The sequence below is a fragment of the Microtus ochrogaster genome, linkage group LG3 (genome assembly GCF_000317375.1).
Source record: "Microtus ochrogaster isolate Prairie Vole_2 linkage group LG3, MicOch1.0, whole genome shotgun sequence".
Lineage (NCBI taxonomy): Eukaryota > Metazoa > Chordata > Mammalia > Rodentia > Cricetidae > Microtus > Microtus ochrogaster.
In genome coordinates, this window is record NC_022029.1 from 34,836,329 (window position 1) to 34,850,475 (window position 14,147).

The following is a 14,147-nucleotide window of genomic DNA, read 5'->3' on the forward strand; positions in this document are numbered from 1 at the left end:
GAGACAGAGACCCACACTGGAGCACCGGACATAATTCTCATGGCCCACACTTTTTAAACGAGCTGATCTTACATATATTACAAGACCTGCTTTGTCACCGAATGATAGAGTGTCATGAACACTTAGAGTGCCTTTAGATTTTAACAGTTATAAAATATATGAAGTTACAATTTATCTTATCAAAGAATATTGAACAAATCAGTTTTCCCAATTTTTTCTGTTTTTTTGAGTTGCCTCTATTTGCTTACTTTAAGTAGTGTCCATGTTTATTCATCCAGACTTAAAATGAACAAAGTCTCACATTCATAAGAGTCCATCTTGGTAGCATAATTATCCTCAGGACAAAGGATGGCTGGGTGTCTAATGTGTTGTCTAGATTCACAGGACCAGTTGTTACATTAACTGAGCCAACCAGGAACTTCCATCACAGCCCTGTAGGTGAGAAGGAAGATTTAGTGACGGGTGGAACTGGATGGTCGAAAGTACAGTTTCTCAATCGGGTCCTTGGCAGCTACCTCTAGTTCTATCAATATCCCTAGCTCCAAAGCACATGATTTTCCCACTCTAGGCTGGGACTTGAAGCAGACTTGATAGGATTCAATCAGATGATGGACGTTCCAGAATTATAACAAGCATAGGAATAAAAGAGTAATCTTGTGATACAATGATGAATTGAGAGAGGGGGCAGGGGAATAGCCAGGTAGTGGTGTGCACACCTTTAATCCCGCATTCAGGAGGCAGAGGCAGGCAGATCTCTGTGAATTTGAGGTCAGTCTGGTCAGCCAGAGCTACACAGAGAAACTCTGTCTCAGAAAACAAAAATGGAAAGAGAGAGAAAGAAGAAATAAACTGTAATATAGAAACCCACTTTCTGCTTCTAAAATAATCCAGGCCCAGTTTCCCAAACTACCTGGCGTGAGGAGATGACAATAGTGCTCCTAGTTGTTGGAGCTCCAATTTTGTTTTCTTTTTCTCTTTTCAAAATCATCCAAATGCTGCTGAATTAATTCAAACTGAATTTATACTCTCAAAGACTCCGTATTATTCAGTTTTATTATACAAGTAATATAATCATACTTCAAATGTAGAATTATCAGAACCCTGGTGCTATTTTAAAAATACGCTTACCTATGATTGTTTTGGGGTCTTGTAGAGAGAGGCAACATAATTTTAATCCTAGAAAAGCCAGAAATTGAGGACTGAACAATGACTTCGATGTCAGTTACTACTCTCCGTTAATGTTCTAGAACACGGGGCCTTCCATGAAAGCAGATCCCTTTTATCCTACTTCTAGACCTCTTTAATATAGTATTTTGCATAAGAAGTTAAGCTGGCACTTCCAAAGAAAATTATTTTATTCCGTTTTTTTTTTTCACATGTGCAGCCTATGCAGCACTGTGCAGTTATAGCTGATGGCAAATGAGCAAAGTTTCTCAGGGTTTTATTTGAACTCTTTGTCTGCTTTCAGTTTTATGAAATGCCAATAGTCTAGTCTTTTTAGTGGCCCCAAGAACCAACAATGAAGAAATCTGGCCTCCAGCTAAATCCCTATGTAATGGCTTTTATTTTTGGTCCCGCCAGCCAGTTCCCAAATAATGACATGAAGACTTTTTATCAATTATGAAAGCTTGGCCTATAGCTTAGACTTATTCCTAACTAGCTCTTATAACTTAACCAATTTTTATGAATCTGTGTATGTGCTGCTGTATGGTTTGTGGCTGATACCTCTCTTTCTGTATGCCTTGCTTGTTTTGTGTCTCCTGGCATCTCTCATGTACCTCTCTGAGTGTTGGCCTGCATGGGAGACTGTTGGTCTCACATCCACACCGGCTCCTTATCCAGAATTTCTCAGAGATTTTTCAGAAACTGTGTTTAAATATTCAAGTCCTGCTTTGGGGGCCAGATATAGCATTTTTCTTTTATTGTTTTTTTAATAAAAAAAATGATGAAGAGTAGGATATGAGGGCAAAGCCCGATAGATCCACAGAGCAACAAAAAGACCCTCCCATCTCCTCTGTATGTCCAACTACCTCTGTGAGTCAGCCAGAGACTCTGTGCTTCACTCTGGCGAGTTGAATGTAGATCCTGCCCATTGACGGTCTCAGAGTAACAGCACAAGCCATTCTACAACAGTCCTGCTCCTTGGTAGTGAGTCTATGCTTCCCATTGGGAATGTAACTTTGAGCGCATTCCTTATTCCTGACACTTTATTTGTGGTATCTGTAAAATAGAGGTAATAACAGATGTACACATTATAGGGTGTGCTATGTTAAGTGAGAATCCATGTGTAAGGCTCAACCTACTAAGCCCCCAAAAATGTTCATTGTTCTGTTGCTATCATCATTTCTAGACATCACAGACAGAACCACATTCTGCCATCATCCTACAGGAAATCTATTGGTCCCTAATCACATCCTTGAAGGAGACTGTGATGAAAGATGTGACAATATCACCATAACCTCTGCTAGTGATGAAACAAAAATTCTGAAAATGTAATAATAGATTCTATAAATGCTCTAAACACTATGTTTTTTTCTTTTCTTTCTTTTTGTTTTGTTTTGCAACTACCACCTTCCGGGTACCAGTCCAGGCCTTTTTACCTTTTGACAGTATTTTGAAAAAAATCATTTTTTAACAGCCATACAATTGAGCACTTACATTTTACCTTATTTACAAATGAGGTTTCAGAGGCCCTTGAGATTAATTATCCCGAATTAGCATAGTCAGTTCATGGAAAATGAGAACAGGGCTGGATCTTTCTCCACAGCTTGGCTCCTTGCTACCAAAACTGGATTATGCAGATCACGGCATGCAGGACCAGAGTTCCTCAGTAGCAATAGCAGCTACCCACAGAGTTACACTGATTCAGGTGAACATATCAGCCACCTACCTTAGCCTCCATCTGGTAGATAGCTCCGTGATGAGCAGAAGTCACCATTGACCTCCCTGACTTTAAGGTTTAAAAAGAACAAAAGGACATTTTTTTTGGATCAGTGTACCTCACACTCCTTGCTTGATCAAGCACACATTGTAACTTATATAAGGCATTTTTTATCCCTTGCAATAAACAAATGGAACTCAAAAGCAAGGGTACCATGCACACATATTCCAGTCTAATTCAGACCCACATGAAAATCCCAAGAGGCAACCAGAGAGGAATATCACTAGTTTTCTGCACACCAGGCTAGTTTGTGTAGAGTTTCTTTAGGACCAGAGAGAAGATAGAGTGAGTGAACAAAAAAATTAAATAAAGCAATTTCCATCTCAAGTGAGCCATCAGGTTCATTTTAAAGATTCAAGATAGGGTGGGAGAGATGACTCAGGAGTTAAGGGTATGCACTGTTCTTAAAGATGAACAATTCTGTTGCCAGCATTCACGTCCATGGGCTCGCAACTGCCTGCAACTCCAACCCACGGGGGCCCTGTGCTCTCTGTTGGCCCTTGCGGACACTGCACTGATTTCCCCTTGCCACCATGCACATAATTAAATAAATAAAGATGAAATATTTAAAATGCCCAGGATATATATACGACAAGAAAAAAATAGAACCAGAACTTTTAAGCTAGGTTTTGTTCTTTTTTTTTTATTTATTAATTTATTCTGTGTCTTTTACATCATGTATCTTGACCCCATTCATTTCCCCACCCCTTCGAATCCTCCCTCTGCCCTTGCACACACCCCAAATGAAATAAAATTTAAGAGAAAAAAAGGGGGGAAAGCTAAAACAAGAAAATATAAAATAAAAAACCCACAAAACTTAGAAATCTCCTAAGAGTTCCACAGAGAGAGCATCTTCGATCCTCTTAAGAATTTATGAGCTTTTCACCTATAAACTACCCTGTCTGAGTATGATAGATTGGAGAAGCGTCATTTTAAACTAAGGCTATGTATCAAAGTACACTTTGGAAAGATGATTGACTTCTTTGCACTCGTTCTTGTCTTCACTTTGTGTCCCTTGAAATATAAGCTCCCATTATTTCTCTCTTTGAATGGGAATTTCTTGCTTTGAGCTTCAACTCTAGCAGAGTGTCAGATTCCTGGTAGGAAATCTAAAGGCCCAGAAGTACCTTTGCAAAATGCTCACGTCCAAGTTAACATATCAAAGTGAAAAATAACTTGTCATTTGATAGCAAAGGTAGGTCTCTTCAATGACGACATCAGAGCCATCCTATGGGACACCTTGCCTGCTTAGCCTGGGGAGGCACCTGTCTTCCTTACAGCGATGAAAGAAGCTATAGATACCAGTGGCTAAGGCTTGTGAAAGCTTTAAAACTGTCACAGCTGTGACCCTGCCCCAGACAATTAGGCTCCACCCCCAGACAACTAAGCAGAGAGTCCAGGAAGGCCAGCAGATTGTCCTACTGATTCCAATTTGCCCCTGAGGATAAAAATGACATATACTAGGGGCTTTGATCTTTGATCTTGACAACATGGACCTCTTGAGTTTTTGGTGACTATCTCCATATCTTTTTCAATCTCTTTCAGGACAGCTTTTTTTATGGGCAGAAATGTTTAGGGCTCTCCCACCCTAACCCCACCCTTCACTTAGATTTTACAGCTCTTTTCTTCGCTCATCATTAATCAATCAGTTGTAATTCTCTGGTTTCTGGCACTCCACTTGGCGGCTTTATGGATCGCCTTCATGTGAACCTGTGAAATGGGGTGGGAGGTTCGTCCATATTTACTTGGGTATATAAATGTCACGAATAACTCCAACCAGAGGCTAAAACTTGTTTCTGTCTGGCTAGACATAGCAGAAGAATTAGCACCAGAATAGATTATTTCTGCCTGAATTCTGAGAGGGAGGGGCAGAGGACAGGAAAAGGAGAGAAGAAAGGAGGAGCATGCTTAAGTAATACTTAAACAGTGCCTGAGTTGCAGCCACTCAGAAGATGGCTGGCTTAACCACATCTCTAACGACTTTTGATGACTTAAGTCTTATGAGATTCTTAAAATAAAATTTGCTTTAATTGTAAGAATGATTTTTATGTGATCACACTTAAAAGCATGAGCTTTCAAAGTTGCTAAGTTTCTTTGGCCAAGGGTATTTGTTACTGGAAGTTTAGAATCATCAGCACGGAGTCTGGGTCCCATACACTACAGTCTCTGGCTTTGCTGTATATGTAAAATCAGTTTGGAATATTAAGCACTCATTAGATTCCATACACGGTGACTCATTTCCCTTCAAACCCTGTGAGGTAGATACACTTCTACCTTTTCTCCTCCAAGAAGAGGAGTCAGAATCTGGTTCGCTTAGGAAAACACCTCCCCTAGCACAAAGTTTCCGCTATCCTATTTAAACTGGAGCTTCCCGCATAAGGGTGGGAGGTAATAATTTCACCAACATTTTTTTTTTTACCCAGTGTTAAAAGATAAAAGGCTGTGCTGTGTGGTTTAATTTTATTAAAACTAACACAACCTGCTTAGTGTGATAGCTTCTGATCTGAAATCTTCCTTCCTCGAATTATCAATACCTCCTAAATGAACTAGATTCTGGCTTTAATGGAAGCAATTGGCTACATCCAAACTGCAGAACAAATCCAAAATCTACTTGATATGTTGACCTAATGTGTGGACCACCCAATAACTAGCAGATTTAGAGATCTTCTGGATTCTTCATTTTAGAAAAGAAAACTGGAACTGGAGGGGGTATGCCTTACACAGGAGCCTTCAGACAGGTGCAAGAGTATCTCCCTGGTGAACTACCTTCTACTGTGACACCATGAACCTCTGTACATAATGGACCATGTCCTACAATGTCCACAATCTGTATTGTTAACAGATAAGTAACCATATCTCCACCGCGAAACTGGTTCCAGAAAAGTCACTCCTAGGCACGAATCACTTTGGAACTGGACAGTTGTCCCCAAAGAGTAGAGAATAAGATGAACCATCTGAGGTGAGATGACACTCCTGAATTATAGCAGGGAAGCCTATGTCCCATCTGTGACATTGTAAGGATGGCCATTTCCAGGAGAGATGTTTAGGTAACTATGAATTTGAAGAGATCCAGGTTACGAAAAATTAAGCCCTGGAAGAAAACAGGGAATTATTCTTGTATGCTGACCCGATGTCTTGGCCAAGGTTATGTAAAGTGAACTGGAAACAGCTTCACAGAGGACAGTTATGACCTAACTCTTCCTGGTTTATAGTCATCCAGACTGAGAGGACAGGCCTAAATGTTGTAGACTTTACGTTAGCGCACAATTAATTAGTGCTCAAGACGGGAGTTGAAGCATGAGAGGTTGGCAGGGGTATGCGTGTATAAAAGCAGATGCATGCTGCCATGAACATGTCTGAATGTATGTGAATCGCATTGGAAATCTGACTTCCTTACCTCTATATTTAGTGCGCCAACTTCTCAGCGTTGTATCCCTTCTGAGACCAAGGCAGCAGTGGGCTCTTGGATTTTTCTTTGTAGGCTAGCATTTGTCTCATTCAGCCACAGTCATTCTATAGGCTTGGGGCTCAGGGCGGGTTTATCACCGTCTCACATACGGTGTGCGGGATGTTGTTCCGTCACAAAGCAGCGAGGAAGCTACGGAGGGCGATTTGGACAGATCCCATCGCATGGCATTTGGAAGCCTGAGCTATGGTTAGCTGTCACAGTCAAAGTTAATGGTTTGGATTTGCATGCATTTTTCAGTGCTTTTACATAGCTCTTGGATTGGAAATAAAAATAGACAAGAGGCCCAGTGAATATCCCAGGTAAATAAGACCTACCAGACTCAAGGAGGTTCTGGACATGTTTTATTTATGTGGCAAGTTGGTAATTTGGGCTCCTAATTGTCAGGGGCTCCAGAGGAAAGTATTTGAAATCAGAACCTGTTGTTACAAATTGAACCGTTCACACAGTAGTCGCATAAACAGGCTATTGGAAAATAGCAATAGTGGAAATTGTCACAGACCTGTCATGCTCTGCAAGCCAGCAAACATGACCAGTTTGGGTGGCCAGGTCCCTTGGATCTTTGACTGTGCTCTCTGCCAAGTGGAACATGTCCCCTGGAAGCACTTGCTAGGGGAGGAAGCCGGCTTGGTAACCTATCCCTGTCTCAGAAGGGAATCGCTCCTTCGCCCACAGCCCCTCACTTGGTTGGCCACCTGTCACCATCAGACAGTGAGGGCAGTCACTTCAGATCTGAGCAGGGCTCAGGGACTCCCCAGCAGCGACTCTTTCCTAAGGTGCTTTCTCCCACCATGGCCCCTTGATTCTTTATCTCTTTATTCCTCTGCACTGGCTGCCCTTGGAGAAGAAAAGGCACAAAACCTCTTCTCTTTCAGTCTACTTCAGCATGCACAGCTCCAATAACTTTTAATCAGAAAATGCAGAGACCATTAAGATGTGTCTGGCTTGCTTTATTCACCCGTCTCCGAGGATCCTGATTGGGCTGCTGTGTGCGATGACAAACACAGAAGGCAGAGCAAATCCAAAAGCTCGATTAGCAGACAGTCTGTGCCTTCTCAGGCTGCTTCCCCTTGAAACAGAAAAAGGCTCTTTGACAAAAACCGGCTTCAAAGTTTCTGGTTAGAAGGAACAGAGTGGCTTGTAACTAAGAGGAAAGAAACCTTTGATCTTCCTGGGATAGGCATTGTGGTGTCTAGTGGGAATGGACCCTGAAATCATGTTGGTCTCAAACTTTTTTTTTTCTCCAGGACTCTTATCCAAGAGGCATAAGACAATGATGTCAGAGATTTCAAAATTACAAAAATGGAATAATTGCATGTGGCTGTAAGACCAGACTGTGAGATGGTTAAATGAGAATATGCATATAACCTGTGTATGTTATATGCAGTATGTAGTGATCGTCTTCATCTCTTTAGTTTTAGAAGATATGCAAAATCTGGCACCCACCACAGACAGTGATCAAAAGTACCATGGGCCCTCAGGGCTGACCAGCTCCCCTTCAGAAGGAATATGATAGCCAGGTGCAGTGGGTAACTTTCTTCCCCGTCACAAAGGAGCACATCTGCAGGATGATAGGAACATGCACCCTTTTCATCTTGTTTCCATGGAAGTCTCTTCATAAGGGTGTTGATGACAGAATAGGATCAGAAAAAAGAAAATGACTCAGCTATTACATGGCTACTTGCCTGCCAGAGCGTGCCGGGCGCCCAGAAACTGCTGGTCCTACGACACTTGCCATCACTAAAGCCGCAAATGTTAATTCAGTGGGGCCATTATCAACATCTTTTATGAACATGCTGTGCACGGCCATTTACAGGGTCAACAAAAAGAGCTCTGTCTGTGAGAGAGTGTGTGCGTGTGAATGAGTGTATATGTAATAGAGAGTGCGTGTGTGTTGAGGTGCTTTATGCCGTCTCATGGATACAGAAGGTGAGGACAACTTTGGGGGGGGGGGTCAGTTGGTACGTAGGTTCCCAGGATTGAACTAAAAACAATAGGCTTGCAGAACAAGCACGACTACCCACTGAGCCTTCTCACCACTATCAGGAACTAGGTAGCACACATGGAGTATCTGATTAACCAGGGAGGCCATAGTTCAACCCATACCAACTTGTGAACTAATCTAGATTTCTCTCTCTTTATTGTCTCTACAAAGCAACAAAAAGCTACCTATCCTGGCCAAGAAGCGTAAGCAGTATTTCCCATATTCTATCCCATTTTTAAAAACAGCAAGTCTAAAGTGACTATCAGTATCCGCATTCCACAGAGGAACAACTGGGACCAGGGGGCACAGAGTACATTGTAAATGAGGATTGGAGACCTTTGTGTGCTAATGAAGCTATTGCTATGCCAAACTTGCTCTCGAGTGAGAGATGATTATTTTGTCTTCACAAAATGGCACAACAGAGATACCTACTAGTGTCTGCGGCATGGTGATGGGTGAGCTGGTGCAGTGAACAAGTGTGAGTCCTGAAGGCAGGAGGCAGAGGCCCCAAATCCACCATCATGACATGACGCCTGCTGCATGTCATCCTTGGGCCTCATTTCATCACTTGTTATCATTATCCCAATCAATACTGTCATACGGGTGAACATACTTCCCTATTCTTGGGGTTCTAGGTAAATGTCAGCTATGATTACAGTCTAATTCTTTTCAGTGCTGTATTGACCTGCTCCCCGATCTTTGGAACTCTCTCCTGGCATGTTAGCTCGCTCATCTGTAAGCAATAGCTGCTGATACAGCATTCTAGTAATACCCTCCAGCAACCATTTTCAACGCGTAGTGACCTAGAAATCTTTTGGGATTCTGTGAAAATATATTTCTGGACCCCAGGGATTATGACCAAGAACAGCTGGATGGAGTCTTGTAATGGCAGTCTTCTGAAGGCCCCCACTGGATTTTGATATAACTTGAGCTGTGAATACTTCTGAAAAAAAAAAAACTACCATACAAGCCCAATAGACAAAGAACTAGGATATCTATAGACTCCTGATATCTACGCTCCATCCCTTGAGCAGAAGACTGACTCAAAAAGCCACAGAAGTCTCCTGTGGGCTTGAATATAGACTACACAGTAAACTCTCCAGGCGCCCACCCCATGGGCATGCGTATAAGGTTAACTCAGTGCTATGGCCTCTTTTTCTTGTCTCTGCAGACACGTTTGCCAGCAAAGTAGCAGCCACCCAGGACCAGTACGCAGATGCATCCATAGGCAACGTCACCGGAAGCAACGCTGTGAACGTCTTCCTGGGAATCGGCGTGGCCTGGTCCATTGCTGCCATCTACCACGCGGCCAACGGGGAACAGTTCAGAGTGTCCCCTGGCACGCTAGCTTTCTCCGTCACTCTCTTCACCATTTTTGCATTCATCAACGTGGGGGTGCTGCTGTATCGGCGGAGGCCAGAAATAGGAGGTGAGCTAGGTGGGCCCCGGACTGCCAAGCTCCTCACATCCTGCTTGTTCGTGCTCCTGTGGCTCTTGTACATTTTCTTCTCCTCCCTGGAGGCCTACTGCCACATAAAAGGCTTCTAAAGGAACAATCAGATATAGTAAATTTATATATATATACATATATATACATAAAAAATTATGTATAATGAACAGAGGAGACTGACATTTGTTATGTTCACTTAACCTGCTGATGGAATCCAGCTTCAAGAACATACTCTGTACTAGGGCGGAAGTCAGAAACCACCATCTCCCATTCCCAGGGCATCATCGTGTTGAACAAGGCATGGAGGCAGGTGCATCTCGCATCTCAGCCTAGGAGGGCTGTACCCTCTCCAAGTTTGTAAATGGCTAAGGCTTTGGCTTGTTTTTCGTTTGTTTTGTTTCCAGTGGGGTCGGGGAGGTGGTGGTTGGCTTTTAGTTTGGTTTGATTTTGCTTTGTTTTGTTGGGAGAGCCAGGATCCTCCTTCTCTTTATGGGAAGCGTTGATCCACCCAAAGGTGTATGGATTTGGGATCAATCTGGAAATCATTACGATTCTCTCCTCACCTCCTCCAAACACTTTAAACGTTACTTTGGATTAAGGAAGGATCTGGGCATGGAAGAAGAAAGAAGCACGTCTCCATTACCAAAATGTTATGCTTATCTCCGAGATGTTAATAGAGGCGAATTGCCTCCAGGAAGAGAAGCATGGGAGCTGAACTGGAGCCAGGAGAAGCAATGGTTCTAAACGTAGACTAAAGATATGGTGCCTGGCACTCTCGTTCAACTGGTACAGGGATAATGTGCCTAGATTCCCAGGAACACCCAGAACTCTTCATCCTTATCTCTTTAGCTCTGAACTGTGATTAGCAAGACCCTTATTCTGCCCAGCCCAGCTAATTCCCCAGGTATCCCATCCCAGACCCCCCTTCTACCCACCACCCAATCCCCTGCAAGTAGGAAGATTAACCCCATCCCCCCCCCAAAAAAAATAGATAATCCTTTTGGTCATCACGTGTGTCCAGGTCCCATTGCTGTTGCTTGGGATTTTTCCATCAGTTTTCTTTTCAGTGGCATCCATGGCTTGCACAATCCTGTTCCAGTCATGACTGAACATTTGCCCTCCTTCATGTGCCTGTTTGGGAATGTTGTTGTGATCCCCTTTACACAGTGCATGGACGACAAACAAAGAAAACAAAGCGTATCTGTATATAGTAGAGTATAGCAAATACTGTTCTCCCATTCAGCGATGTTGATTGGACATTGAAGACGCGAGTTTTCCTTTTACCTGAGTTGTTACTTTTGAGTTGTTACCGAGTTTGAATATTAGGTAGGTATAAAAGAAGAAAATGGCTAAGTGTTCGTGATTCTGCACATTCATTTCTAAGAAGCAATAACTGTCATGTGAGGAGAGATTAAAGTTATTGAGAGGACAGAGGAGCTACAGAGATCTCCATGGGATTTGAGCCATGTAGGGCATAGCAGAGGCCTCCGAGAATCACCCATGATTCATTCAGGCAGGCCAAAGAGAAAGGCTGGGGAGAAAAGTGGACACTTGGGGTGTGCCTGTACATTTAGAGCCACCGTTTCCACACTGTCCCTCCCCCTCCCCCCCCCAGGTATTTATTGCACATCTGCTCTGTCTGGCACAGATGGTAGATAGTGCTAGCTTGTTTTAATTTTTTTTTTCTGTAGAAGCCTGTTTTGAGCCCTGTTTCATTCACCTTCCAGTCCAGACTCCCTGAATTCATTAGCAACTCCTAAGTGAAAAAGAAACCAGGGTGACCAGTGGCCTTTAGAAGTCCACTGCATATGACGTGAAGAGGAGATAGCACAAAGGGACTGGAGCATTCCAGGAAGACAACACTGGGGAGGCTTTTTTTTTTTTAACCCTTTGAAAGAAATAGCTCTTTCTATTCAAAAGTACCAAAGAGCAAAGATAAACCCAACATTCCAAAAGCAGTGCTTCTACTAACAAGGGAAATGGAACGGCTTCGCCCGCCTCTCAGACAGGTGCCTGAGACCTCCATGACCCTTTGCATTATTGATTCAAAGATACTTAAGAAATAAATGTTTCTGAGACCTTTCTCTTCTTCCACTGTGATCATAGCTCCATTATTTAATACACATTTAGTCACTGAGTGCGTAGTTAGATACTTGTTACCCATTCAGTAGGTAATATACTACTTCCTGGTAGCTGACCAGTGACCAAGGTAGCCCAGATTCCTGCCCCCAGGAGGTATGTAGTGAATGGGATCCCTATTCAAATAGTATGAGTTGAACTAACCATACTGAGACAGTTTCATCTTGCAAGAGAAAGATAATTATGACTTCTTTTTAACCCAATCACATTAAGAAAAAAAATTGCACAACAAAAGCAGTTGACCAAATATTCACTTTTTTTTTTTCTTAAAAAAAATGTAATGTTTCACTCTGGAACACTACTCTTTCACCTTGGCCGACTTGCAGGTTCGTTCATCTTCCTACTTTAGACCAAGCAGGGTAGTCATGGTGGTGACCGAAATCACTGAGAAGACCCAGTTAACCGGTTTTTATCTATGTGGCACTACTACCTTTCCATCACAATATTCTGCAGCCCGCCAATATTGGTGACACTGGTGACCCACAGAGGTACATTCTAACCCACCTTGTTTTTTCTTTTTAACTTTATTTTAGATTTTAAACGTGGAAAGCTAGCCTAGAACTACTAAGTAATTGCAGTCCAAGGATATACATGGTTAAAATATTAGAAAGGTTTTGCACTGTTTTTGATTTGTTTTTGTTTGTTTGGTTACATTCCATCTTTGGAATGTCAATAATCCTGCAGCGAATTTTCACCGAGACCTTCCCAAGAAATTCTTGCTGTTGGTCAGTTTCAAGTTCAAGCATTTTGGTTTGTTTGCCTTTTCAGTCTTCATGCTGTAGGGAAAATATGATGTTCAGGGTTGTTAATTATTACGTGTAAAATGATTTCATTTTATTTGTTTGATTATTATTTTATTTTGTGTGTATTGTGCACGACTTTAGGGGAACAGGCACTAACAGTGTTGTTCCTTGAAATTGGTACACATTGTCGACACGAAAAAGAAATAAAGTTTCTAATTGTTTGTGATTTCATCACTAGTGGCACAGCATATTCTGTACAGGGGAATGCCTCTCTTTACCATGGGCTCCAGTCTTCGTTCTGTACTGGGGAATGCCTCTTCTCATTGTCTGTTGTTTGTTTTCATGTTTTGAAGAAATAAAGACCAACAAGGTATCATTGTGCAATTGGTATCCTCATCCACAGAAAAGGAGACAGCCAGAATTCAAGGTCATGCAAATGTCAGCTCTTTGGACCTACAATGTTCTCGTTTAAAAGTCCCAAGAGCAGCACATGGAGTCAGAGTGTCTGTCTGTCCTGTGACACTGTGATCAACATTAAGTGTGCCTTGCTGTCACCATTTTCTCACCTTTTAGTTTAGCTCGATCTTCTTGCTTTCTGCATCCAAGGTCATGGACTCATAAACTATTATTGTCGGGCAACTTTTAGCACACAGTGCATTAGACTAAATCATGCAGATCATCACAATGGATATTGGAAGTACAGTTACTTCCCAAGGGACAAGGAAATCGTTCATTTAGTATCATGCATTGTATTTCTTCTTGCTCCTAGTACAGCTTATGTTTTATGTTATTAACTTCTGGTTTTATGCATTATATGTTCCTGACTTTCCTTTACCAAACAATTGAAAGAGCCTAGAAAAGGTGACCAGGCACAGAATGAGAATTGCAGGAAAAGAAATAGTACCCTCTTACTGTGGTAGAATCTGGACATTAGCTGCATGTAAATGACTCTGTTCATCTGAGCATCTTATTTCCCACAAACTCTTTCATTACAGCATCCTGTGGGCCTGTGTGGCACATTTTCAAGGGAGAGAGGAAATAAGGTACAATTTAAACACTCTTCTTGAATCAAAGAATTGATTACGCCTTCTGAATATTGATCTTTAATTTTATACAACATTGGCAGCCAGTGTTTACTTCTTGAATAAAGAGCAAAAATGAGTAATATAGTGAGGATTCTTGACCATTTAATAGACTTCCACAAAATTCTCTGGCTGATTGACTCTCAAGTGTGTAGGAGCAAGCACTCGTTAGTTCACAGGTTCTGATTCAGTGCTTCCAACCATGACGATTTCAGAGAATCTTGCTTTCTAAAGTATAAGTGCACCAACTTTTTGTTGCTCTTGATTTTCAAATATGATTATACTACAAATAAGCTGTCTGAAACAAGCCTGCCAGATGGACAGGTAGCTCACATCTAATAA

At 42.0% G+C, this 14,147-nt stretch overlaps 1 protein-coding gene across 11 annotated transcripts in view; it reads left to right on the forward strand.

Moving 5' to 3' along the window:
* The window catches only part of Slc8a1 (solute carrier family 8 member A1), a 299,892-nt gene extending 286,796 nt beyond the window's left edge, over positions 1–13,096 (forward strand). For all 11 annotated transcript variants that reach the window (XM_026785858.1, XM_013351349.2, XM_013351351.2 and 8 more), the window contains one exon: positions 9,563–13,096. In XM_026785858.1, the coding sequence (XP_026641659.1) occupies positions 9,563–9,939 (377 nt within the window). In that variant the 3' untranslated portion in view covers positions 9,940–13,096. The remainder of the gene's footprint in view (positions 1–9,562) is intronic.
* The last annotated feature ends 1,051 nt before the right edge of the window (positions 13,097–14,147 follow it).